Source organism: Myotis yumanensis, unplaced genomic scaffold (assembly GCF_028538775.1).
Source record: "Myotis yumanensis isolate MYYU_CA2020_CCGP unplaced genomic scaffold, mMyoYum1.0.hap1 SCAF_15, whole genome shotgun sequence".
NCBI classification, from domain to species: domain Eukaryota; kingdom Metazoa; phylum Chordata; class Mammalia; order Chiroptera; family Vespertilionidae; genus Myotis; species Myotis yumanensis.
In genome coordinates this window covers 26770513-26797690 of record NW_027223766.1, presented here as the reverse complement: position 1 = coordinate 26797690, position 27178 = coordinate 26770513, and the positions used below count along the sequence as shown (strand labels likewise).

The 27178-nt window shown below is 37.3% G+C and overlaps 1 protein-coding gene and 1 long non-coding RNA gene across 4 annotated transcripts in view; one reads left to right on the top strand and one right to left on the bottom strand.

Moving 5' to 3' along the window:
• Positions 1-2073: 2073 nt before the first annotated feature.
• Positions 2074-26407, bottom strand: LYPLA1 (lysophospholipase 1). Of its 3 annotated transcripts, XM_070392342.1 has the most exons (9): positions 26257-26407; positions 25366-25397; positions 14769-14834; positions 13350-13397; positions 11680-11750; positions 9265-9338; positions 7998-8099; positions 6387-6563; positions 2074-4019 (listed from the first exon to the last, which is right to left on the bottom strand). In XM_070392342.1, exons 1-9 carry the CDS (start codon positions 26311-26313, stop codon positions 3966-3968), a joined length of 681 nt encoding a protein of 226 aa, XP_070248443.1. In that variant the 5' UTR covers positions 26314-26407; the 3' UTR covers positions 2074-3965. The 3 variants fall into 3 exon arrangements, with proteins under 3 accessions (XP_070248443.1, XP_070248445.1, XP_070248444.1); XM_070392344.1 differs by lacking the exons at positions 25366-25397; positions 26257-26407 and adding an exon at positions 20736-20996; XM_070392343.1 differs by lacking the exons at positions 14769-14834; positions 25366-25397; positions 26257-26407 and adding an exon at positions 13485-13823.
• The window catches only part of LOC138993232 (uncharacterized), a 31887-nt gene continuing 16419 nt past the window's right edge, over positions 11711-27178 (top strand). Inside the window, exons 1-2 of the long non-coding RNA XR_011468253.1 lie at positions 11711-11791; positions 12574-12688. This is a non-coding gene — a long non-coding RNA (uncharacterized lncRNA). The remainder of the gene's footprint in view (positions 11792-12573; positions 12689-27178) is intronic.

Sequence of the window (27178 nt, the reverse complement as noted above, 5' to 3'; positions counted from 1 at the left end):
TAAAATCGAGACATAAAGATCTTGCCAGACAAGTGAAAGCTAAAGGATTTCATTACCACTAAGGTAGTACTACAAGAACTGTTATAAGATCTTCTTGAAGATGCAAGAGGAGAAAAGAAGAAAGAGAAGAGGAAAAGAAGGTAAAGAAAGCAGGTGGAAAAATAAAATGGCAAAATATATGTACCTATCAGTAATCACTTTAAATGTAAATGGCTTAAATGCACCAATCAAAAAAACATATATATATAGTAGCTGAATGGATGAGAAAACAAGAACCATACATATACTGCCTACAATAGACCCACCTCAGAAGTCAAGATACACCCAGACTAAAAGTAAAGGGATAGAAAAAAGTATTTCATGCAAATGAAAAAAAGCTGGGGTAGCAATAGTGTGGTGAGGTCCCATGGTGGGGTGGGAACAGGGTGGTAGGGGATAAAGGGCGGGGGACATCTGTAATACCCTCAACATAACAAATTTGAAAAGACACGGAAAAATAAGTGTTGGCAAGAATGTGGAGAAATTGGAACCCTCATACACTGTGACTGAAAATGCAAAATGGTGCAGCCACTTTGGAAAACAGTCTGGCAGTTTTTTAAAAGGTTAAAGATATGATCTAGCAATTCTGTTTATAAATACATTACCAAGAGAATGAAAACATATGTTTACTTGGATGTGAATGTTCATTATAGCATCGTCAATGCCAAAAGTGGAAACAACCCAGTGATGACTAGATTAAAAAATGTGATCACTCCATACAATGAAATGTTACTCAGGAATAAACAGAAATGAAGTACTTACGATACATGCTACAGAATATTATGTACCTTGAAAACATCTTGCTAAATAAAAAAGGCAGTCACATATGATTCCATTGATATGAAATGTCCAGAATAGACAAATCTATAGAGACCAAGAGTACAGTAGTGGTTCCCTAGGGCTTGGAATGGTGGGGAAGTAGAAACTGGCACAGAATAGTTGCTAAAGGGCACAGGGTTACTTTATAGGGCGATGAAAATGGATTGTGATGATGACTATAATTTTAAATATAGAAAAAGCCATGAATTGTACACTTTAAATGAGTGAACTGCATGGTGTGTTCATTATATCTTAATAAAGCTGTTACCTATATATATATAGAGAGAGAGAGACTGAAGATTTGACTTTGGATGGTGAACACACAATGCAGTGTACAGATTATATATTATAGGGTTGTATACTTGAAATCTATATAATTTCATTAACCAGTATCAGCTCAATTAAGAAGTTGTGGTACATATATACAATGGAATATTATTCAGCCATAAAAAAGAATGAAATCGTACCATTTGCAACAACATGGTTGGACCTAAAGGCTTTTATAGTAGGTGAAATAAGACAAAGACAAACATATAATTTCATCTATTTGTGGAATATAAAAAACAAAATAAATGTACAAACAAAACAGAAATAAACTCATAAGTACAGAGAACAAACATGGGTTGCCAGATGGGAGGGGGACTGGGAGACTGTGTGGGGAAAATTGGAGGGATTAAGAAATACAAATTTGCAGTTACAAAATAGTCATGGCGATATAAAGTACAGTTTAAGGAATATAGTCAAAGATGTTGTCATAACTATATGTATGATGTCAGGTGGATGCAAGACTTATTGGGGGCATCATTTCACAAGTTATATAAAGGTTTAACCATTATGTTGTACACCTCAAACTAATATAGTATTGAATGTCAACTATAATTGAAAAAGAAAAAATTTCTTTAAAAAGAGAAAAATATTTGGATAACTGATTTATGACACTAATTTAAAAAATCCCATGAATATTCTATAAAAGGATGATAAAAGAAAACACCAAATAAAACTTCTTAAATAGTTTAGGAATGCTAAAAAATAAAGAATTTTTTTTTAGCTTATTAAAATTGCATAGCGAGAGCTTTTCTCATGCTCGGTTCTATTCCATTTCTCTCTAAATGTATATTCTTGTGATTACATTGACATTTTCCACCTTTTCATTATAGACCGTCATTCCAAAGCAAACCCAAATGTTAAAAGCAATCTTCAAAAAAGCAGTCACAGAAAAGTGAGAATTACATTTTATTTCACATTAATAGAAAGTGGAAAAATTTATTTTTCCCACATTACAGCACATTTCAACAGAATATCTCTTACTATAAATCATATCTTGCTGATCTGTATAACTGAAACAAATTTATATTTTTCAAGGTAAATCAAAAAGACTTATTAAATGATTGTTTAAAAATTTTAAATCCAGACATAAACATATGGCTTCATTATTAACATTCTACATAGTCCATTACTAAATTATAATAAAGGTGCATTCCTAACATTGTTTTAGTCCGTTGGAATACAGAAGAAAAATGATAACAGTTCAGAAATACAAAGCGTACATTTTTGTTACACATTAAACTGTGTGGTAACCATATGCATTGAGTTCTGACTAACCTTCATTGCCGATAAATTTGTTTTCAAATAGTTTTTACCAATAATCTAAAAATTCCAACTATTTAAAATCAAGTAATTGCTTCTTTTATATTTGCACAAAGGTTTTTTTTTTAAACCATCTGATTAAAGTGAAAATTTCAAATAAATTCATTGGCAGATGAAAGTAAAGCAAATTCTTCTAATGGACTGTTCATTTCCTACAGTAGCTGACTTCAAACATATGTATAAAATATGCAAACTAAAATTCTCTGCTACAAGGAGAATCATCTTAGAGCAAATCATCTTAGAAATACAGTTTTTAAGATCGGTCTTAAATCTTCCAGAACATTCTGGACTATGACCTAATAATTATTTGAGTTAATTACAGAAAAATACAACCACAGAATTATTCCTTACCTAGACTGAAGATTCTATTAACTATATAGGTATAACTTTGGACTAGGTACAGTTTAAAAAATAAGTAATGTAGGAAGTCTGAAGTGATGTTTGGTTTCTTTATATAAGTGTAAATACATTTTAAATACCATCATGTTTGTGATTCAGAATGTCAAATTACAGCATATACTGACAGCAGATGTCTATGGCAAGGAGGCAATATTTGGTCTGTTATGAAGGATAAAAGGAAAGAATACATTTGTTTTCTAGACAGGAAAATAGAATATTAAGAAATTGTGCTCTGCCTGGGTAACTCAGTGGGTGAGAGCGTCGTCCCGATATGCCAAGGTTGTGGTTTCGATCCCATCAGGGCACATACAAGAATCAACCAATGAATGTATAAATAAATGGAACAACAAATCAATGTTTCTCTCTCTCTCTCTCTCTTTCTCCCTACCTCTCTCTCTCTAAATTCAATAAATAAATACAATTTTAAAGAAATTGTAATGGGGAAAGAAAAGCCTGGTCCCCAAAATAAAAGGCCCATTCATTGAAGAGAGCAATGTTACTCTTTATTGACACTTAGAAGCAATATTCCTATTATTAGGAATAATGTAGTTACACCTCATTCTTTTTATGTATTATAATCATTAAGTATATCTGAATACAAATATAAAAAATACACATACTGCATGGTGACTAAGTAATTTTGGAGTAAGTCCACAGACTAAGTCACAGCATTCATAAATAGTTTATATCTTAACTGCTCATTTATCCCCAAACAAGTTTTCATTAAGCAGACTAATAATTTTCAAATGATGTTAATAGAAATATCTGATGTAATATTTTATTATTTTGCCGAATTACATTTGTGGGGAAAGAAGCTAGCTGCTTCACCTATGCTAATGCTAGTATATTCTGGATCATGTTAACACAAATTCATGTACTGAAACCTTCAAGATCATAAATTTTCACAAGGAGATGTTATTTAGACTGTGTCATTGGTGTGTAATTGCAAAAGATTTTAACATTGCAAACATTATAACTTTCAAGATCCGGCACAGGAAGAGGTTTATACTCTACTACAACGATGCTGGTGTGTACTTCTACACAAAGGCGCCTTAGTGATGTCAATCAACTGGAGGTAGGATTTTATCGATGAATTGCCTGATATCCACCATTTCCTGTTTGGAATAAAGTGATTTAATAAGCAGTTACACAAATCAGAGATTAAATCCCCACTGAAATACCACTAACTAAATCCATGGTGTGTGTACATAATGTGAAACAACATTTTTACTACTACGATGAAATAAAAAGTTGTAACAGAGGAAGGAGGCTCCAATAGAAATTTCAGATCATTTTCTCTGATTATTATTGTACATTCAATATGGCTCACATCTAGTATCTACTCCCATGAAAATGGACTGCATTTTGCTATACTTGAACAAATAAAACATGGGGGTGCAGAGGGATGAAGGGGGCTTAGAAGTGACAATAATGAGAAGTATTAAGAAGTATACAATGACTGCCAACTACATATATGTGGAAGGCCTAGCTTTTAACATTCTCTCATGAGAATGAAATGCTAAATCCACAGCATAAAATATTTTTGGCCTTGCATCAGGATTTTGATATAATCAACCATTAGAAAGATAGCAAGCACCTAAGATAAGCCTGGAAAGATATGAAAATTAATATAACCAAATATTTATGACAGCAAAACCTTTCCTAAAAGACCCCTGCATCTGTCTCACAGTTGTCTCACTTCCCCCAAACACATTTCATTTCCTCCAATCAACTCTAGTATTTCAAGGCTTAGCCCCCACAAGTCAGCAATGCAGAGAGCCTCCAACCTTACTTTACTCAGAAAAAAAAGCCACAGCACAAAAGTGATCTATTTTACAACACTCTAAAGTCCTTTAAAAGTTTCCTGTGACACCATCTCCTACTTTTCTACCTCTTCTCACTTTCTGCTCCTAATTATTCATCCAGTGTCCACCAATGTGATGGCATAAAATATCATTTAAGGAGCTTTTATTTTAAAAAAAAATCCCCATACAAACACAGATGCCTGAGTTCAACCCCAAACCCCCAATGTGCTGAATCAGAATCACTGCATTTGGAGTTTGGGAGTCTGTATGTTTATTAAGCTCTGGAGTCCTTGTGATACAAAGTGGTTGGAAAACCACTGCTCTAGACCCTCTTTCCTCCCAACCTATCAGGGTCTCTTTCTCCCATCCTGTTAAATAAAGAAACTTTCTACTCTTTTCCCATTTTACCAAAACCTTTTTTTAACAAGGTTTATACAGGTTGCCTCTACTTCCTCATTTCCCGACTTTCTATTGTAGTTTGGCTCTATCTCCCCAAACATCTGAGGTGCCTTCTTACTGGATAGTTTCTTCCTGGCCTATTTCTCCTTAATCAGTCTCTGAATCATCAGTTATTGTTCCCACCCACTCAGAAATTCTCTCTTCCTGTACTCTCACTCAACACTTAACTCCTTTGAACTCCTCCAAAGTTCTATCCCTTGGATTTTTTTCTCATGATATCCCTGTGATTCTTCATTGATCAATAATATTGATAATTATTCTAAACCTCGATTAAAGGCTTGAGCTTCAGACAAGTATTTCCAATATCCATCCTGATATACTGTAATGGGAGTATACCAATTCCCTTATGGTCATTAAACTTAGTAAGTATATCTCCTTCCTGTTACCCTAAAACTTTTCCTTGTACTACATACTTTATGAGTGGCATCATCTTAATCATCTGAGCTAGAAATATAAGGCCTCATTGATCCTTTCCTATTCCATAGAATTAATCACTAAATCCTAGTGGATTCTGCTTCACTTGTTTCCAGAATATACATTACATTTTGCTTTGATTAAAAAAAAAAAAAAAAAGTCAGTGGCTTTCTGCTGTTTAGAGAACAAGTCCATTCTCAACACAGCATAAAAGCTCTGTACAATCGAATCTTTCCTCTCTGTCTCTATTCTATGACACCTAGCTTTTCATAAGACTACAGCCTAATGGGACAGCTTGCTTCTCCTGTCCTACAGTCCTTTCTCTGCACACTTACTACCTAAATCCTACCCTGTGTTCAAAATCTAACTCTTTCATCATGACCCAGTGTCTCCTAAGATAAAATTAATCTCACTCTCCTCAGTTTTCCAAGTAACTTTTTAAAACTTCCAATAGAACACATATCACATCTGTTTTCTATACAGTTACTTGGATATATATCCTCCCCATATCCTTCTCCCCTATTAAATTTTTAATGTTAATGAATCCTGTCTAAATTTTAATAAAAGGAAATGGGTTTTTTTTGGTCTTAGAATTATGTACAATGCTTACATGTAATAGGAAATCAGTGAATGTTTGTTGAATTAAATTGAAGAAGCTTTGATCTAAGTCCTGCTAACCTATGACTCAGAGTGAATTCATTAACTCCTTTAAAGCCCCAAATGGTCAAATATTATTTATCTTGAAATATCACATGGAAAAAGCAGCAAATTACGTCTCTATAATCACTGTTTCCAAACATTTACCTGTGGACATGAACTGTGCATCATGCCTTCATAGACTTTGAAGGTTACATTGGCTGGATTTACCAATGTTTTTAGCTTTTCAGCAGTAAGAGAACCAAACATTAGAGGAACTAAAGGATCAGAATCTCCATGGCACTGAAGAATAGAAATATCTCTATTAACACCACTGATAGGACCCTGCAAAAACAACAAAACAAAATAAAACTAGTATTATTTATTCAAATATATAGAACATTAAGCCAGGCATTTAAAACTATAGATATGTGCATACGACATGTTATTACTTATTTTATAGGTTATATTTGACCATAGAAATAAAATTCCTGCCATCCTTATAATCTCCATATATTTTTATTTAAACTGTTATAGGACATATGGATTACCCTGTCATATATTTTATGTTTTCCCAATAAATTGGTTCCTTGAAGGAGATTCTATTCTTTATCTGTTCACACTGTCCTGACATGAGAGGTATGTTTTAGCTGACCCATGTTGTTCTCAGTTCTTATTGAATTGACTTAAGTAAGATGGTTAAGCCCTGGCCAGGTAGCTCAGTTGGTTAGAGCATCATCCCAATAAGCCAAGATTGCCGAACGGATCCCAGGTCAGAGCACACACAAGAATCAACCAATGAACGCATAAGTAAGTAGAACAACAAATCAATGTTTCTTTCTCTCTTTCTCTCTCTCCCTTCCAATAAATAAACAAATAAAATAAACAAAGTAAATAAATAGCACTTACTATGTAACCAAAGAGATACTATAGAATGACAAGAAAAAACCCTAGATTTAAAGACAAATTTGAAAATAAAGTCTACACCTCTCATGTATACTATATACTGCTCTACCTTGTTGGGTATTTAGAAATTATATTTTATTTTACAAAATCTGCTATCAGCATACTGAACATTCAAAAATATTTCTATATGTAAAAAATAGCCCTAATTTTTATATATCTTAAAATGTATCAACCTCTTTAAATATAAGATTTATGACAACAGGACTTATTTCTTATTCCATTCTATGTAATCTACAATGAAGACAATGTAGTGAACTCATAAAGCCTAGTAATACATCACAAAAGTCTAAGAAAATTCTGCCTGGCCAGCATGGCTCAGTGGTTGAACATTGACCTATGAACCAGGAGGTCACAGTTTGATTTCTAGTCAGGGCACATGCCCAGGTTGCAGCTCAATCCCCAGTAGGGGGCAAGCAGGAGGCAGTTGATCAAGTATTCTCCCTCATCATTGATGTTTCTATCTCTCTCCCTCTCCCTTCCTCTCTGAAATCAATAAAAAAAATATATTACTAAAAGTTTTACAAAATTCTTTTCAAAAAAGTATGATAATATAAACTCTGGGTTTTGAGTGATTATGTATCAATGTAGGTTCATTGATTGTAATCAATGTGTCACAGTGCTGCAGAATGTCAACGGGACGGGGGGGAGGCTGTGCATGTATGTGGGAACTTTCTGTACTTTCCACTCCATTTTGCTGTGAACCTAACACTGCTCTAAAAAAATAAAGTTGATTAAAAAAAATGACCCTCTCCCCAACGCTATCTGCTGTCTCTTAGCTCAGTAATGTAATGTGGCATGAAGCAATCAGACTACCTGTGGAAATGAAGACCGAAGTGGAAGCCAGCAACTGAGCGCAGTGACACCTGCCAGTTTCTGCTGTGTGGTCAGAGCAGTGTATAAAGATAAAGCTCCTCCCTAGAAAGACAAGCAGGGAGAGTCAATGGAACAACACATCCTTTGTTAACAGCAACTTAAGAAGTTTCCTATTATTAATAATGTCGATCAAAAAATCAAACTGGGTGGCTGATGTCAAATCAAATCAGGCAAACAAGTAGAATTACATGCACACCCCACTGTGTCCTAAAGCACATGATTCTCTACACTGAAGACCACTGTGAGAACTTAGCAACCACCCAGTCAGTCAAGACACAGTTAATCCGAGTTAACTGCTGCACTTACAACTGCCTTAAAAGCATTATAGATTCATAGTTACTATTTTCTCCTCTGAAAAGTCTTCGTATAAAATCAAAACTCGTCTTAAACTGGTATTATTTTCCAAAACAGTAATTCAAGATAATGAAGACTATGTAGCAGACACCTTTAGAGTATGCCTACCCAGCTCACACCACCCTGCATCCTGGGAACTGCATACCCATCAGTCATCTAGATGCCATGTCACTGGCCACGCCCACAAGTCACTAGGTCACATGAAAACGTGAGATCCTTTCTCAACTGAGGTATTTATGTTCCTTCTCCCAAGATTCTGAAATTGGGACTCAGTGACTGTCAGTCTGTTTCTTTGTGTGGCTGGAATTGAAATATGCAAACTCAAAAACTCCACAGTAATTGCAGGAGAATCTGCAGGGCTTAACCAATGGGAATCTGTGACAAAAAGAGGGAAGAAATTCTCTTGTCTTCTACCTTCCTGTTCCTATCAGTAGTCTCTCCTCCTATTCATGGGCTTTATACCTCTATTTAGAGTTTTGTTTAAAGAGCTATAGAGTGTTAACATATCAGATTCCAATCAATTTACTTAATAAATCTATTTTCAAGATATACTCTATGCCAGCAGTTGCCAACCTTTCAGACCTCACGGACCACCAGTGGTCCACAGACCGCTGCATACAGTAAAGCTGCTGAAAAGAGAAAACTAGAAAAGCAAAAGAGTATAAGTATTCTCTCAATTAATAGTTATTTCTAATCCATTCGAACTTAATCCAGCGTTAAAGGTAAGTAGTACATCAGTTTCTATAACATCTTCTAAAAAGAGGAGATCTTATAGAAAAGGATTGAATTGAAGCCACTGACTTCTAGATAAATATACTGATGGCACTGGCATACCACCCAAACTTTATCTTACCTGAGAAAATCCTCCCAAAACAATTCTGTCTGAAGGAATGCCATTCTTCACCTCTTGGTCTATCAAAGTTTTTACTAAAAACAACATGAAAGTGATATTACTAATACTTTCACAGTTAAGGTCATTGATACAATTTAAATAGAAAAAATATTTAATGACAGTAAAATACAAAGTATATTAAAGGTCAAAACAAAGTATATTAAAGTGAAAAACTTGAAGCATTCTATTAAAATAGAAAATTAGAATGCATTTTCATGATAAAACTCAGATTTTGCATGTGGTGCTTACACTTCAATTGTTTCTTATTACATAATTTGTAAAACAGTTATTTCATCAATATATGAATATTCTTTTATGCATGGCCAATTCTGCTCATATACATTTTATATTTCTCTCTTCAAGGGACCAAAGGCATTTGTACCTAAAAGTTATAATTTAAAATTTTAAGTAAGCAGATTGCATGGTTTGTGATTTACAGTGTTTAAACAGTTCATTCTATTATTTTTTTAAAAGCACAGTATTATATTTTCCTATAGCCAGTAAAAGAAACAAATGAGTTATTTTCTTTCTGCAAAATACATTTGTGTTGGCACACATCACTAAATATATGACTTGATACCTCCTCAAATGTCCATTTCTTTATAATCAGTTCTGAATTTTGGGAATAAATGCACCTTTAACAAATTTATTTTCTTTCATTTTTTACATATATGTAAGACTTTAATTTTTTAAGACTAAAATTTCCACCTTTACATTTCCTTTTTATTTAAAAAACACACAAAAATATGCTTTTATTACATCACTGCAAAAACCCAAATGCCCAAATTAAAAGTTATTTTGTTTTTGTATATATTTTAGTTCTTCATTAGAATTAGTATGAAAAGCTAGAGGTGCCTTGACTAAGGCCTGGGATAATGGGCTAGAGAACAATTAAGAAGATTTAAGGAATGAAAGAACTGTGGAAAAGTCTGAGGGATTTACTTAGGGGAGACTGCACAGCCTCTGACAGATGCACAAGTGGCAGAAACAGCCCATGTGTGAGGCGGGAAGGCTGTGGTTGGTTGGGGCTTGGTGAATGTTAGCTGCTAGCTAGTCGGGTGCTGTTGGGAGTATTCTCCCTCAGTTTCGCAGTTTTACATGCCATGGGTACACCAACTGCTGAGATAAAGTTAACAAACTCTAATGGCAGCAGTCAGTTGTGGAGTAGTGGGTTCTAATTTCTGCAGCAGGGCCAGAGAACCACTGTGCTCCCTGGACCTAACCTGACTGAGCACTCTTCTTTATTCTGTAGCACAGACTCTCAGCCCTCAACTAGAGACTCCTTTCTTTTCCAGCTCTGAGCCTGAGCCTAATGCTCTCCAATATTACATTACCTCGGAGAGGAAAGAAATCTCAAGTATGTCCTAGGCCAATCCTATCACGAGGACAGAATGTTTTCCCCTCTGGACTCACCAGGCCCACCTGTTTTCACAAAGCCAAGCTCCCATCTTCCACAGGGTCTCACAACTCATTCCCATACCCAACACATGTTTTTGTCATCTATTATTGTTTGACAAATACCTAGCTATAGGATTATAGTTTTTATCTTTTTTTCTTTCTTTTTAAATCCTTACCTGAGGATATTTTTTCCATTGATCTTTATTTTTTTAAAATATATTTTTATTGATTTCAGAGAGGAAGGGAGAGGGAGAGAGAGAAACAACAATGATGAGAGAGAATCATTATCGGCTGCCTCCTGCACTCCCCACACTGGGGATCGAGCCTGAAATTCAGGCATGTTCCCTGACAGAGAATCAACTGTGACTTCCTGGTTCATGGGTTGATAATCAATCACTGAGCCACACTAGCTGGGCAGTCTGTCTTCTTTATGTTTTCACACAAAAATAAGCAAAATTAAGACATTCATAAGGCAGCATGGAATACTAACCAGAGAACAGACTTTGGAGATTCTATAAAGTAGAGCTAACGCTTATTTCATAGGAATGTTAAATGAGATGATTTATAAGAATTATCTAACTTTTTAAATATTACCACACTAAAATTAACCATTATTTAATGTTCACATCATTATATCATTATTTTCATCCTTATTTCAAGTCTCCTTAATGAAGATAACTGGCAACAGATATTAAACATTTTGTTATTTTCTCCATTTGATATGTAATCCAAAGCAAAATGAATTATCCAACAGTTAAAGTGTAATAACTGCCATTCCTCTCTGTCCACCTCACCTTCACTGAGCATAGTTAAGTGAGTCCATGTGGCAAACAAGTTAGAGAGTGATCAGAAAGAAAGGAAACAGCACCACCTCCCAAGTTCACATAATTGTGTAATATTTCATCAACATCAATAAAATTATTGAGTCTACTAAAAAGTATAAGAATGATTTGGTTTATAAAACTACTCTGTACTTACCATATTCTGCTGCATGTTTAATTCCAGGTTCATCCTCCTGTGAATCTGGTGAAAGCCCAATAATATCAAACCTGGAAAATAAGGCAAAATCTTAAAAGAATATCTACTCATGGTAGGTATGTTTTACTAAACTCGTGGTAGTTGGGATAAAAAGGACTGGCAAACGTATTCTCTAGAACATGAAATTCAAAATGTCTTCAGAGTTGAAACAATTAAATGCATGACTGACATTCTATACGTTCCTTTCATCCCAACTAGATATGGATTCTAATGTTAAGTCACAGTGCTACATAATTTTAGGATAAGCATAACTAGGAGATAATCTAGTCCAATCTTGCACCCAAGCAGGAATCTCAACCCATACTCCTAAGAAGTTTGCAATAAATTTCAGCCACTCATTTCCTCTTCTATTGTATAAGTCAACCCCATGGAATAGAGCTACTTTATTATGTCATTTTTGCATGCACTACTCATACCTTTTGAACATAGTTATTTATACTGATCTTTATCCATACTCTGCAAAACTTTTTCATTACGTATTGTAGACACTTCAAACCAGAGACCAAGAGAAGCTTTCCTTTGGCCCTTTCTACTTCTCTATCAGATTATGTTCTTTTATTCTGATCTCTAGAGACATTAGGTAGAAATTCTGGTTCTGGACAGGAATTTTGCCAGAGAGAGAAGATTTAAAAAACCAAAAGCCAAGGTAGGCAGGAACCTATAAAAGTCACCAAGGAATCTAAAGTTCATAAAAAAGAAAGAGCAGGGATGGGTTAGAGATGGGTGGGAACAAGCAGGAGGACAGCAGACTGGAAGTCCTGATGAGGTCTAAGAAAAAATGGTGTGGAAACAGGGAAGCAAACTCAAGAGATGAGTAATTATTCTTAATATCAGGTTTGAATTAAGTGACTTCAGAGATGGCACAGTTCCAGATGACAAGGCCCAAGGATGACTGTGGATGACCACGGTGAGGAAGAAAATGTCACTGTAGAAGAGAAGAGCCAAGGAAGTAAGTAACAAGCCAGTCAAGGTTGTGAACGAGTCATTTACATTGGATCCTCTAGTCACTCAAAAGATAAAATGGTGGCATGAAATAGAGTGGAAAGGAGAATACTAATCGGGTGTCAAAATCATCATTTTTTAAAAGACCTGTGGCAGAAGTCTCAGAGAACTGCAGGAAACAAAATCAAAGTTTAGAAGTGGTTCAAAGAAATGAAGAACTGACTCTATCTACTTGCTACATGGGGAATAGCAAAAATATCTTCAGAGGGCCCAAGAGGAAATGGTTTCCTAAAAAAATTGATCAATCTTCCCCAAAAGGGAAGAAATAGAAGTGTAAAGAAGCCGTTGCTTAACCAGAGTAATTGCTACCTGGGGTCATTCAATGTTTGCTTACTGAAATCAACAGTTTGGTTACTGTTTATCAAGCAGTATTTCTATTCACCCAATTCTCTCCTGTTTCTCTATCTATTGGTGCAGTCTCTGAGGTTTACCCCTGAATCTAAAATATAAAAACTTAAATAATTAAATAAAGGTGGAATTTAAAGTGAATTATATAACTTTGCCACTTAAATGAGCTAATTAAACATTGCTATACACAAAAGTACCTCTGATCAAGAAAACTAAATATAAATAAAAAGTTCTTATTGAATAAGTAAGTTCTTACTTACCAAGAAGTCATGGCCATGTTCATATTTAATGTCACAGGCATAACTGGTCTACATGGAAAGAAAAAAAATAGCAAAATCAGAACAACTTAACAAAGCATAAAACCTCACAAAATTCCATCAATTAAAGATAATTACTTGAGGCTTATGCAAAACTGCTACGATTTTAACGTCTGAGGTGTTTTCACTGCGTCCCCACCTGTACGGGTCGGTTCTGCATACTCTTCAAGTGTGTTCTGAAAACAGAGCAGCAGCTAGAAAGATCTAAGTTTGACAAATAAAAAAACGTTTTCCTTTCTCAACACCCTCACTTAGTACTTTCAAACCAAACATGAGAAGGAAAACCAGTCGCCAGGACAGTTGGAAATGAATAAAATATGAAACTCTGGCTAAGGGGCTAAAGATATGAGCAATCTGTTAAACAGGTAGATTCTAGTAACTAGGGCATCAATTCCCATATGCTCAGATTACATTTTTGCTTGTTTTCTAGTTCTTAGCTATATATACCTGCTTGTTTAAGAGATCATTAAATAAGAGATATATAAGTTTTGCCTAAGTGTTCTTTACACCCAATTCAAGTTTGTGATGAAAAACTTGCTGGACAACCTGAATGTAACTAGGTACAAAAGAAAAAGAAAAAGAAATACGCTAGGACTACATCTCACCACGATTTTCCTGAGTCGTGAAACAAGTATACCTTAGAGGTTATAAACTCTCAAGAAAATTTCTTTGAGAAATAACATTTTCCTAGGTTGGGAAACAGCCTTAAACCAAATTCAATTCTGGGGCCAGTAACAACATAGCAAAAATTCCAATATAATCAACAGTTCTGTTTCTTGGAAACCGGACTGTTTTCTTACCTAATCTCAGGTATATTTCCTCTTTCCATTTCCACTTTTATATTTATCACCTCAACTGCTACTACTACTTCTGAGGATGAATTACTAAGCTACTGGCATGTATATAATCCCATTTGTCTTCTTAGCAGCCTTTGATGTACAGACTTGCCCCACTGGTATGGCTCAGTGGTTGAGCTTCAACCCATTAACCAGGAGGTCACCGTTCCATTCCCAGTCAGGGCACATGCCCAGATTATGGACTTGATCAACTCTGGAACCTAAGTATGTGCCCTGACCAGGAATAAAAAACGCAACCTTTTTGGTGTACAGTGCTCTATCCAAGCCACCCCAGCCGGGCATTAATCTTTATTTTTTTACTATTTTTAAATTTTATTTTTCAATTATAGTTTACATTCAATATTACTTTGTATTAAGTTCAGGTGTACTCTAATCATTATTTTTAAACTGAATATTTAAAAGATAAAAATTAATTATATTCAAATGCTTTTCTAGAAAAGTAAAGCTATTACAATTATTCCTCTCCAGATTCCGAATCACAAGCCTAAAGATTAAAAATACTTACGCATGCGGGCAGATATATTTGATATGTGATCTTCTGATACGTGCAAAGGCTTCTTCCCATCCATGCCTGGTAGAGAAATTATTTTAACAATGCCATTAGATATTGTTTTTGTTAATGCTCAGTAAACTCGTATCAGAATAGTATTACTAAAAAGTTTGTGAAAATAAATGTTAACCCCTTAAAATACCTTAAAAGTGTGGGCCATCGATGCTATTAAAATACCAGCACCAATCTAGAAACAGCCCAAAGACTATTGTTTCAACTTTATCTATGGATAAAGGTAATTTCTTGTGATGTCTGAAAAGAATTGTTTTCTTTCATGTATTTCCACAGGTCTTTAGAATTTACAAAATATATCTTTATCTCTTTATAACTTTATAATGTGCCTAACAAATTAGGCAAGACATAATTCACATTTTATATTTTTAAAAAACCTCATAGGAGTAAAGTAAATCAGCTGTCTGGTATCTCTTTATGGTTACTACACTATTAAAAATAAACTTAATTAGCTTTGCAAATAGTATACTTGCATTTTAATGTACAAAAGAAGCAATATTATGCAGCAGTGATAAATACCTGGTTTATGAGCTGCCACTACCAGATTCTGGTCCCAGACCAGAAATTTACCACACTTTGTGCCACTCAGAGACCTCTCAACATGGTACTCCAAGCATTTAAAATACAAAAACCTATCTCTACCCCTGCAAAAGATAACAGTATAGCACATTATAAAATGTGCCATCCATGGTCACTGCCAATACTAATTTTATGTATGCTGTTTCAATTTCTCTTTTTTGTTTTTGTTTATTGTGTTTTCTATTTTAGGCTTGGTGCCAATCATTGGGGGAAACTAAATAAGTCCTAAACGTCATTTTATTATTTTAGCTCATTACAGCTTTGAAAATGTGTAGTCACTAAAAATAACACTTGTAAAACACAATTTCCCACCTGTTAAAGTCCAAACTGGAATAGTTTCAATTATGTACCTCAAAGCATTACTCCATATAATAAAAGCTTGACTTAACGAGGCTGACATCCTCACACATTTATATTTTATAAAGTAAAGCCACTTTAAAAGTTTATTAGGATGTAAAGACAAGTTAATGATGACTACAGAAACAGAATAAAATAAAATTTTAAATTTTGTATGTTAATTTTAGAATTGTTCTTAAAACAGTAAAACCTCAGCTATTTTTTCCACACCAAAGGGTTCTTAAGGATGACTTTTTATTTTTATTTTTTATTTTTTTTTAAATTTTTAATTAAATCTTTATTGTTCAGATTACATTTGTTCCTCTCCCCCCCCCCCCCCAATAACTCCCCTCCTCCCAGTAAGGATGACTTTTTAAATATTCATGCCATTACGTAGCTCTCATATGTATATACACATACATTTGGCTAAAAATAAAAAAGCTAGAGTCCAGTGTGGTAAAGTACAAGAGCTTTAAGATATAGACTCTACAGTTCAAAGGTCTTCAGGTTTATTCACTAACTAGAAACCCAGTGCACAAAATTTCTGCCCTGGTAGGGTCCCTAGGGGCTGCTGGCCAGGGTCTCCCTTCATTCCGCACCACCCCCTGGTGGTCAGCTCACGTCATAGCGAGCGATCAAACTCCCAGTCAGTTGAACTCCCGAGGAGACACTTTGCATATTAGGTATATATATATATATATATATATATGACCCAGTGCATGAACTTGTGCATGGGTGGGGTCCCTCGGCCTGACCAGTGATTGGGGCCGATTGGGGTGTCTCGCCCAGTCCCAATCGAGGCCACAGGAAGTTGGCTGGCAGGGGGAAGGGAGGGGGAGGGACTGTGTGAGGTTGGTTGGCCAAAGGAGGTTGGCTGTGGGAGCACACTGACCACCAGGGGGCAGGCAGCTCCTGCGTTGAGTGTCCCCTGGTGATCAGTGTGCATCTTAGCAACTGGTTGACCAGTTGTTCCGATAACGGTCACTTAGGCTTTTATATATATAGAATATCACCATAATCAATTTTAGAGCATTTTTATCACATAAAAAAACAAACTTGTACCCCTTAACAGTCACTCCCCTTTTGCTCCCCTAATCCCCCTGCTCTAGTAGTAGGCTGGAACAGCAGCACACTAATCTACTTTCTGTCTCTCTACATTTGCCTCCTCTGGACATTTCATATAGATGGAATCATGCTTTGTGACTGGCTTTTTTCACTTAGCATATTGTTTTCATTCATCCACATTGTAAGAGTACTTAATTACTTTTTTATGGCCAAATAAAATCCTGTTGCATGGCTATACCATTATTTAACTATTCATCAGCTGATGGACATTTGGGTTGTTTATACTGTTTTGCTATTATGACTATTGCTGAGGTGGACATTTGTGTACATGTTTTTGTGTAGATATGTTTTTAATTCTCTTGGGTATATATCTAGGAGTGGAATTTCTGGGTTGTGTGGTAACTTTGTTTCAGTTTGAGAAACTGTCAGAATGTTTTCCAAAGCATTTTATATTCTCAAAAGCAGTATAGAAAGATACCAATTTCCCCATATCCTTGTCAACACTTGTTATTATCTGTCTTTTTTATTACAGACATCCTAGTAGGTGTGAAGAGGTAACTCATTGTGGGTCTTTTAAATTCATTTTTCTTATGTGATATAACTGACATATAGCATTGTATTAACCTTAGGTGTACAACACAAATTATTTGATACATGTATATATTTCAAAATGATTACCTCAATAAGTTTAGTTAACATCCATCAAAAACAAAGTTACACATTTTTCTTATAAGAACTTATGGTTTACTCTCTTAGCACCTTTCAAATGTATCATACAATACTGTTAATATATAGTCCATTACATCTCCAGGACTTTTTTATCTTATAACTGGAAGCTTGTATCTTTTGACTACCTTCTCCTATTTCACACATACCCCCAACAGCTGCCTGTGGCAACCACAATTCTGTTTTCTTAGATTCCACATGTGAGATAATGTAGTATTTGTCTTTCCTGTCTTTTTCCAAATGGCAGGGTTTCCCATGTTGTTCCAAATGGCAGGATTTCCTTCTTTTTTACGGCAGAATAATATTCCATGTGTGTGCCATTTCTTTATTCCTTCATCCACTGATGGACAATTAGGTGGTTTCCATGTCTTGGTAATCTATATATACAAAAGCCTAAGCGACTGTTCAACCGTTCGACTGGTAACTATGACACACACAGACCACCAGAGGGCAGACGCTCAACACACAGTTAAGGAAACGTGGAACAGACTGATGAATCTCAGAGGAAAGTGGGGAGGCAGAGGGCGGGAAGAAATTAACCAAAGATCTTATATGCATACTGTAGGCCCAATGCATGGATTCATCCACTGGTGGGGTCCCTCGGCCTGGCCTGCGGGGATCGGGCCAAATCTGTGCACTGGGCTTCCAACATCCCTCAAGGGGTCCCGGATTGTGAGAGGGCACAGGCCAGTATGCAAGGGTTCCCCTTTTCCATATCCTTACCAACACTTGTTGGTGGATTTGATTGGCATTGATAGGTGTGAGGTGATATCTCATTGCAGTTTTAATTTGCAATTCTCTGATGATTACTGACATTGATCTTTTCATATGTCTATTGGCCATTTGTATGTTCTTTGGAGAAATACCATTCAGATCCTCTGCCCAATTTTTATTTGGATTGTTTTTTTAGTGTTGAGTTATATGAGTACTTTAGAAATTTTGGATATTAAACCCTTATTAGCTGTATCATTGGTGAATATCTTCTTCCATTTGGGAGGTTGTCTTTCTATTTTGTTGATTGTTGGCTGTGTAAAACCTTTTTAGTTTGATGTGGTCCCATTTTTAAAAAATTTCTTTTGTTTCCCTTGCCCTAGGTCGGCAAACTTGTGGCTCGGCAAACCGCAGCTCGTGAGCCACATGCAGCTCTTTGGCCCCTTGAGTGTGGCGGTATGTTGTGGAAGACCCACACTCAAGGGGCCAAAGGGCCGCATGTGGCTCGCAAGCCGTGGTTTGCCGACCACGGCCCTAGGTGATATATAAAAAACAATATTGCTAAGAGAAATGTCTGAGATTTTACTGCCTGTTTTCTTCTAGGAGTTTTATGGTATCAAGTCTTACATTTAAGTCTTTAATCCATTTTGAGTTTGTTCTTGTATAATAAATTCAACATGAATATCAAAATTTAGTGTAAAAAGGTGGACTAGTGTTTTGTTTTTTTCTCATGTATCTGTCCAATTTTCCCAATACCACTTAATGAATAGACTGTCTTTACCCCCTTGTACATTCTTGCCTCCTTTGTCAAATATTAATTGCCCATATAGGAATGGGTTTATTTCTGGGCTATCTATTTTTTTTTTTAATATTTTTTATTGATTTTTTTTTTTTAGAGAGAAGAAGGGAGAGGGATAGAGTTAGAAACATCGATGAGAGAGATCGATCAGCTGCCTCCTGCACGCCCCCTACTGGGGATGTGCCTGCAACCAAGGTACATGCCCTTGACCGGAATCGAACCTGGGACCCTTCAGTCGGCAGGCTGACGCTCTATCCACTGAGCCAAACCGGTTCGGCTGGGCTATCTATTCTGATCCATTGACCTATATGTCTGTTTTTATGCCAGCACCATGCTGTTTTGATTACTATAGCCTCATTATATAGTTTCATATCAGGTACTGTGATACCTCCAACTTTGTTTTTTCTCAAGAATGCGGTGGCTATTCGAGGTCTTTTGTGGTTCCATATAAATGTTTGGATTATTTATTCTAATTCTGTGAAATACGCCAATTATATTTTGATAGGAACTACATTACATCTATAAATTGTTTTGGGTCATCTGGATATTTTAACAATGTTAATTCTTCCTACACGAGCAAGTGCACAGTATATGCTTTCAGTTATTTGTATCTTCTTCAATTGCTTTCTCAGTGTCATAAATTTCTGAGTATAGGTCTTTTACCTCCTTGGTTAAATTTATTCCTAAGTATGGGAGAGGGAAAGAAACACCAATGTGCAAGAGAAACATCACTCGGCTGCCTCCCATAAGCACCCCAACTTGGGATCAAACCCACAACCAAACTATGTGCCCTAACCTGGAATTGAACCCGCAACCTTTTTGGTGTTTGGATGATGCTCAAGTAACTGAGCCACCTAGCTGGACTTTTAATTTTTGATATAGTTGTAAATGGGATTATTTTCTCAGTTTGCCTAATAGTTCATTATTGGTTTATAAAAATGTAACCAATTTCTGAATATTTAGTTTGTATCCTGCTAATTTACTGAGTTTATTAGATCTAGTAGGTTTTTTGTGGAATCTTTAGGGTTCTCTATATAGTTTTGTCATCTGCAAATAATGACAGTTTTACTTCTATTCCAATTTGAATGCCTTTTATTTCTTCTTGTCTGATTATTGTGGCTAGGACTTCCAGTACTATGTTGAATAAGAGTGGTGAAAGCAGACCTCCTAGTCTTGTTCCCGATCTCAAGGGAAATGCTTTTAGTTTGTCCCCTTTGAGTATGATATTAGCTGTGGGTTCATCATATATAGCCTGTATTATGTGGAGGTATATTCTCTCTATTCCCACTATGCTGAGTTTTTATCATAAATAGGTGTTGGGCTTTGTCAAGTGTTTTTCTGCATCTACTGACACGATCACGTGGTTTATATCCTTCATTTTGTATTATGTTAATTGGTTTGCAGATATTTACCAACCTTATACCCCAATAATAAATCTTATTTGATCATGGTGTGTGATCTTTTTAATATATTGCTGGATTAGGTTTGCTAATATTTTGTTGAGGATTTTTGCATCTATGTTTATCAGGGATATAGGCCTATAATTCTTTTATTTGTAGTGTTTTTATCTGGTTGTGAAATTAGGATAATGCTGGCCTCATAAAATATGCTTGGGAGTCTTCCCACCTCTTGAATTTTTTGCAATAATTTGAGAAAAATAGGTGTTAGTTCTTGGAATGTTTGGTAAAATTCACCTGTGAAGCCATCTGGTCCAGGACTTTTATTTGTTGGGAGTTTTTCCTTTTTATTACCACTTTGATTTCATTAGTTGTAACCAGTGTGTTCAGATTTTCTTGATTCCATTTTAGAAGACTTTATGTTTGTAGGTGTTCATCCATTTCTTCCAGATTGTCCAATTTGTTGGCATATAGTTGTTTGTAATATTTTTTTACAATTCTTTGTATTTCTGTGTTGCAGTTGTTACTTCATTTTTTTTAATTAAAAAGAAATATCTCAAACTAATAATTTAAAATTTACAACTTAAGGAAATAGAAAAAAACAAAAACCTAAATCCAAAGCTAAGCAGAAGGAAGGAAATACTTTAAAATTAGGGCTGAGATAATAGAAAACAGAGAATAGAAAAACAATAGAGAAAATGAATGAAACCAAAAGTTGGTTCTTCAAAAATATCAATAAAATTGACAAACTTTTAATTAGATGGACAAAATAATGAGAAGACTCAAGTTACAAAAATCATTAATAACAGAGTACATTTTTACTGGTCAAGAGAAATAAAAATGATTATAAGAGTATTATGAACAATTGTGTGCCAAAAAAACTGGATAGATAAAACAAACAAAATCTAATAAACACAAAACCTACTGAGACTAAATCATGAAAAAATATAAAATCTGAAGACCTATAACCATTAAGGAAATTGAATCAGTAATCAAAACTCTCCCCCAAAAGAAAAGGGCTCTGATGGCTTCACTTGTGAATTCTACCAAACTTTAAAGAATACCATCCTTCTGAAACTTTTCCAAAAAAATTTGAGAGGAAGGAACACTAACTCATTCTTTGAGGCCAGCATTACTCTTGTACCAAAGCCAGCCAAAGACATTACAAGGAAAGAAAATTACAGACCTTAAAAATGTGTGTCAGGAGAGAAAGTTGTGCAAATAATACAGAAAGAAGGAAAAGTGAGAAACTAGAAGGCCACAGAAGTGAGAATACCTTAGTATAGTTGGTTGAACAATAACTCCAAAATTCATATTCACCGGGAACCTCAGAATATGACCTTATTCGGAAAACAGGCTGTTTACACAGGTAATTTGATTAATATGAGATCATAGTGAGGTAAGGCGGGCTCTAAATCTAGTAAACAGTGTCCTTATCAAGAAGAGAGAACACAAAAACAGCATTTGAAAAGCTGATGTAAGAGGGAGGTGGAAATTAGAAGTATGTTGCTACAAACCAAGAAATGCCAGGAGCGATCACAAACGATAAGGCAAAAGATTCTTCCAGAGTTCTCGGAGGGAGTGTATATAGTCCTTCTGATACTTCGACTTTGAACTTCTAGCCTCTTAAACTATCAGAATACATTTCTATTGTTTTAAACCATCTATTTTGTAGTTTTGTTATGGCCCCAGGCAGTGGCTGACTTTGCACCTGGGGGGGGAGGGGGGGCTCCAGAGCCAGTGCACCTGATGGACAGCTTCAGACCATACCAGATTACAACTCTCCATATCCACAAGTGACACACGCAAGGGGTAGACTCAGTGAGCACTGAAGTCCCACTGAAGTAACTTCTGCTCCACAGTAGCTCTTCCCCTGTAGGTGCAGCTGGTCCTCACAGTGACGCTAACAGCAGTCAAGGCTCAACTACAACAAGACTGTGCATACAGCCCACCCAGCCCACACAGGGGCGCACCTAGAGTGTCCAGTTCAAGTGACTGGGAAGGCTGAGCCACTGGGCCCTACAGGACACCTACTACACAAGGCCACTCTACCAATTCCAAGAGACATAGCAGCCCTACCTAATACATAAACAAACACAGGGAAGCAGTCAAAATATGGAGACAAAGAAACATGTTACAAATGAAACAAATGAAGAAATCTCCAGAAAAAGAATTAAATGAAATGGAAGCAAGCAAACTACAGTGGAACTACAGTTCCACCTCGTTTCTCAAACTTAATTCGTTCCAGAAGGCTGTTCAAAAACCGAATCATTTTTTCCCATTAGAAACAATGTAAATTGAATTAATCTGTTCCAGACCCCCAAATGATTCCCTGTTTTATCCTTTCTTATATATAGTATATGTCTAATGTACTGCCTAATCTATAAACACTTTAAAAACAAAAAGGACATGAAATGTAAATGAAAATTTAACAAAAAGGAAAGAAAATGTACAATAAAAAACAAAAATAATAACAATTAGCAACAACAAAAGCAGAAAAACACGAAAGTATTCACAGTACAATATCCTGAGATTTTAACAGTGGTTAACTGATTCATACTCGCACATTCTCTTCCTTGTCGCCTGAGAGACTTGTGACTGATCATATAACTATCAGCATGAAAGGGTTGTCAGGTTGAGAAGCGAGTTGCTCGAGATGGGAGACATCCGAGAATCGAGGTTTGACTACTGGATACAGATTTCAAAACAAAGGTTATAAAGTTGCTCAAGGATCTTGAGAGCTTCAAGAGACTCAATGAGAGCTTCAAGGGACTTAGTGAGAATGTCAAAGACATGAAAAAGCATACACTAACTGAAATGAAGAATAATTTACAGAAGTTCAACAGTAGAATAGAGGATTCCGAGAATCAAATCAATGATTTAGAATATGAGGAAGCAAAAAACACCCAATCAGAAGAACAAAAAGAAAAAAGAATCCAAAGGTATAAAGATAATGTAAAGATTCTCTGGGACAACTTCAAGGATACCAACATTTGAGAGACAGCAAGATACTGAAAACCTATTTGAAGAAATAATGACAGAAAACTTCCACCTGGCGAAAGAAATAGACTTCTAAGTCCAGGAAGCGCAGAGTCCCAAACAAGAGGAACCCAAAGAGCCCCACACCAAGACACATCTTAGTTGAAATGCCAAGGGTTAAAGACAAAGAGAATCTTAAAAGCAGCAAGAGAAAAGCAGTTAGTTACCTACAAGGGAGCACCCATACGACTGTCAGCTGATTTCTCAACAGAAACTTTGCAGGCGGAAAGGGAGTGGTAAGAAATATTCAAAGTGATGATTAGCAAAGACCTACAACCAAGATTACTCATTTAGAATTAAAGGTCAGATAAAGAGCTTCCCAGACAAGAAAAAGTTAAAGGAGTTCACTACCACCAAACCAGCATTACATGAAATACTTTAAGAGGAAAAAGAAGAAGAAAAGTACCAAAAATATGAACAATACATATCTATCAACAATTGAATCTAAAAATCAAAATAAACAAACAAGGAATCTAATGCACAAAATAAACTGATAAATAAGTCAGAACCAGAGACATGGAAACATGAAACAGACTGACGAATCTCTGAGGGAAGGCTGGGAGGGGGTGGGAAGAGATTAACCAAAGATCTTATATGCATATATGCATTACCTATGGACACAGACAATAGAGTGGTGAAGGTCTGGTGGAGCGTGAACCAGTTGGAGGGGGCCAATGGGGGGAAAAAAGAAGGACATCTGTAATAATCTCAACAATAAACATTTTCTTAAAAATGAGAGAGAATAATATACACCAAAAAAAAGGTGACATATTTTCAAAAGAAATTTTTTTAAAAATTCTCTACACCTCTTTTTAGTAAAATAAATCTGTCATTTTCATAGGACTACCTGGTTGCCAGAACATAGTCCTACAACCTTTTCTGTTACTCCATACAAAGTATGTGTCATGTTACCTCTCCTTAGTAAGCATACAAGAATATTAGGCAGAGGGAAGGCAAAGGGAGGGTGGGGGGAAGGGGGAGAGATCAACCAAAGGACTTGTATGCATGCATATAAGCCTAACCAATGGACACAGATACTGGGGGGGGGGTGTGAGGGAATGGGGGGGGGGGGCAATGGGGGATAAGGTCACATATGTAATACCTTAATCAATAAAGAAAAATAAATAAATAAAATAAAAATTTTTTAAAAGATTAGAAATAACATTTAAAATTTAATCTAAAAATAAGAAAAATTATTTTAACCCAACACCTCTCTGTAAAGAAGATTTAAGTGTTTTAGCTACTTTATCAAAATTTATCTATTTTCAGTTTTTTTGCCAATTCTACAATACTGTAACAACTCTACCTAAGTTTCACTGATTTAAATTGAAAACAAAATCTTTCAATGTAGAAGAAGCCTCAGTGAAAGATAAATCATTTATCTAAAGTTAGCACAGCAAAATTTGTTTGATAAGCCTCCAAATAAATCATTGCGTTGCCTCCCTGGCCCTTCACCTGATTTTTTTTCTCTTAAGGGAACATCTAAGCTCTCATTCAGAATGCTGCAGACTGCACATTGCTATTGTCTCTCTTATCAAAATCAACCAGTTCTTCTCAACCTGCCCTGAAATGTTAACCCTCTGGAAAGCTCAAACATTCCATCCTTCTCTGCTACCCAATACCCACAGCAACTCAAGGAGGAGTTTGCAATTTTAATATGTTCCAAAAACAAGAGTTGAAAAATGACAAATTCAAGATGATGAAGGGAAATTTTGGAGGGTTTTCAAAAATGAACAGACTGTCTTATTCCTGGGCTGTGAGAAATACAGTGCTACTAGCAATCTTCTTTTACACAATCTTAAGAGTTCATAAATGTGAAACCTTTGATCGCTTAGGGTGGATTGCATGACCCCCACTTTATTACTGTTGCTAAAATAATGGTACCTACCCCGTATCTCCCAATCCATGAAGGAAAATCACCTGGAGGAAAAGAGGAAAAATTAATCAGCAATGCCTAGGTCAATCCACACGCCATTGTTACACGCTGCCGCTTTGGTTAAGGGAGAAGCCAGAATTACAGAACACCTCCTTCAGCAAGTTAACGCATCTCGACAGACCTTTCTCCCATGGCAAAAGGACTTCACCTCCCTCCTTGTCCTTCCTAAGATCATTCAAGTGGGGCTTCGGCACAGAAAGAGGTCCCACCTTTTTAAGTGCAAAGGATCACATTCTAAGACAAAGTCTCTTTCAAGTCAAACCATGAAAGGTCTCTTTTATACTGTAGAACTTTTCCATCACAAAAATCAACTTCCGGAGGTAAAAACAAGTTTGAGATCCTTAAGTACAGTTTCCTAAAAAAACAGCACCTCTGATCTTATAAGACAAGAAACCTCCGAACTTCTTTAATTTAGGATGAGAATGCAAGGTTAAGAAAGCAAAGTCTTCCGCGTCCACAAACAAGACAGAAACATGCCAAAAAGCCACCTCGAGTGGGAGCGCCTCTGCACTAACGCAGGTCATTCCCAGCTGGGCCAGCGGGGGTCCCGGGGGTCTGGGGTCCCAGGGGTCCCGCGCGCCGCACGCGCCACGCAACGCGGAGGGCTCGGGCTCGGGGCTGGGAAGGGGTGTCGGGCTGACCCCCCCCCGGCCCGGGCCGCGAACCCAGTGCTCTCCCCGCACAGCCGGGGCCCGGGACGTGCCGACCATGCCACCTCCTCCCGTCAGGGCGGAGCGTCCCCACGCCGGGTCGCTAACCCGCCGGCGAGGTCACCGGGCCAGAGGGGCGGCCACCGACCGCGGGCCGAGCGGGACCCTCCGAGCTCCGGCCGCCGCCACTCACCGCAGCGGTGGCCTTCCGGGCGGCGGGAGCCGAGGCAGACATGTTATTGCCGCACATCCACCGGCTCGGCTCCGCTCCACGACGAAGCGCGGGTCGGAAGCGGAATATAAAGCCAGCGCCCGGGAGCGGCCCAAGGGCGTGAGAGAGGCGAGTCCCGCCCGCCCCACCGAGCGCGCTCAGGCGCGTGCGCGCCCCCGAGGCGCCGCGCCGCCCTCCGCCAGCTCCGCGCCCCCGGGTCCGAGTGACCGGTCGTCCTGCCCCGCCCCCGCCGCTCTCCCCGCCTCGGCGCGTCACAATGTCCTGCTTCTCTGTCCGCCCGATTGGCTGTGACGGCACCGGTGCCTGAACTGACCTTCTCATCCCGCCCCCCCTACCCCCTCCACTCCCCGCGCGCACACGCTCCGTGCGCCCGGCCCCGGGGCGCTTCTTCCCGCGGGGCGTCCCGGGCACCTCGGGGAAGACGCTCGCGGCCCCGGCTGGCAGCATGGTCCCTGGAGCCTGGCTTTGCCTTCCTCTCTTGGGGCGCTGTAGTGAACTGAAAGGAATGAGCCCCAAAGCCACCCCGACTCCACCGCAGATACGCCTTTTGTTTCTTAGAGCCAGGGTGCACTCATTTGTAAAAGTGAGATTGGTGGAACTTCTGCTGTATTTCCATTGGGGGCTACACCATGTGCAGTTTTGAAGTTGACTGGCCGCCTCTTTTAAAAGCTGCAGCCCAGGCCAGTGCGGCGCAGTTGGTTGAGCACTGTCCTGTGCACCAAAAGATTGCCAGTTTGATTCCGGATCAGGGCATATTTCCAGGATGTGGGTTTGGTCTAGGTCTGCAGGCAAGCAATCCGTGTTTCCTTCTCTCTCTCTCTCTCTCTCTCTCTCTCCCTCCCTCCCTCCCTCCTCCTCTCCCTTCCGAGCTCTAAAATCAAGA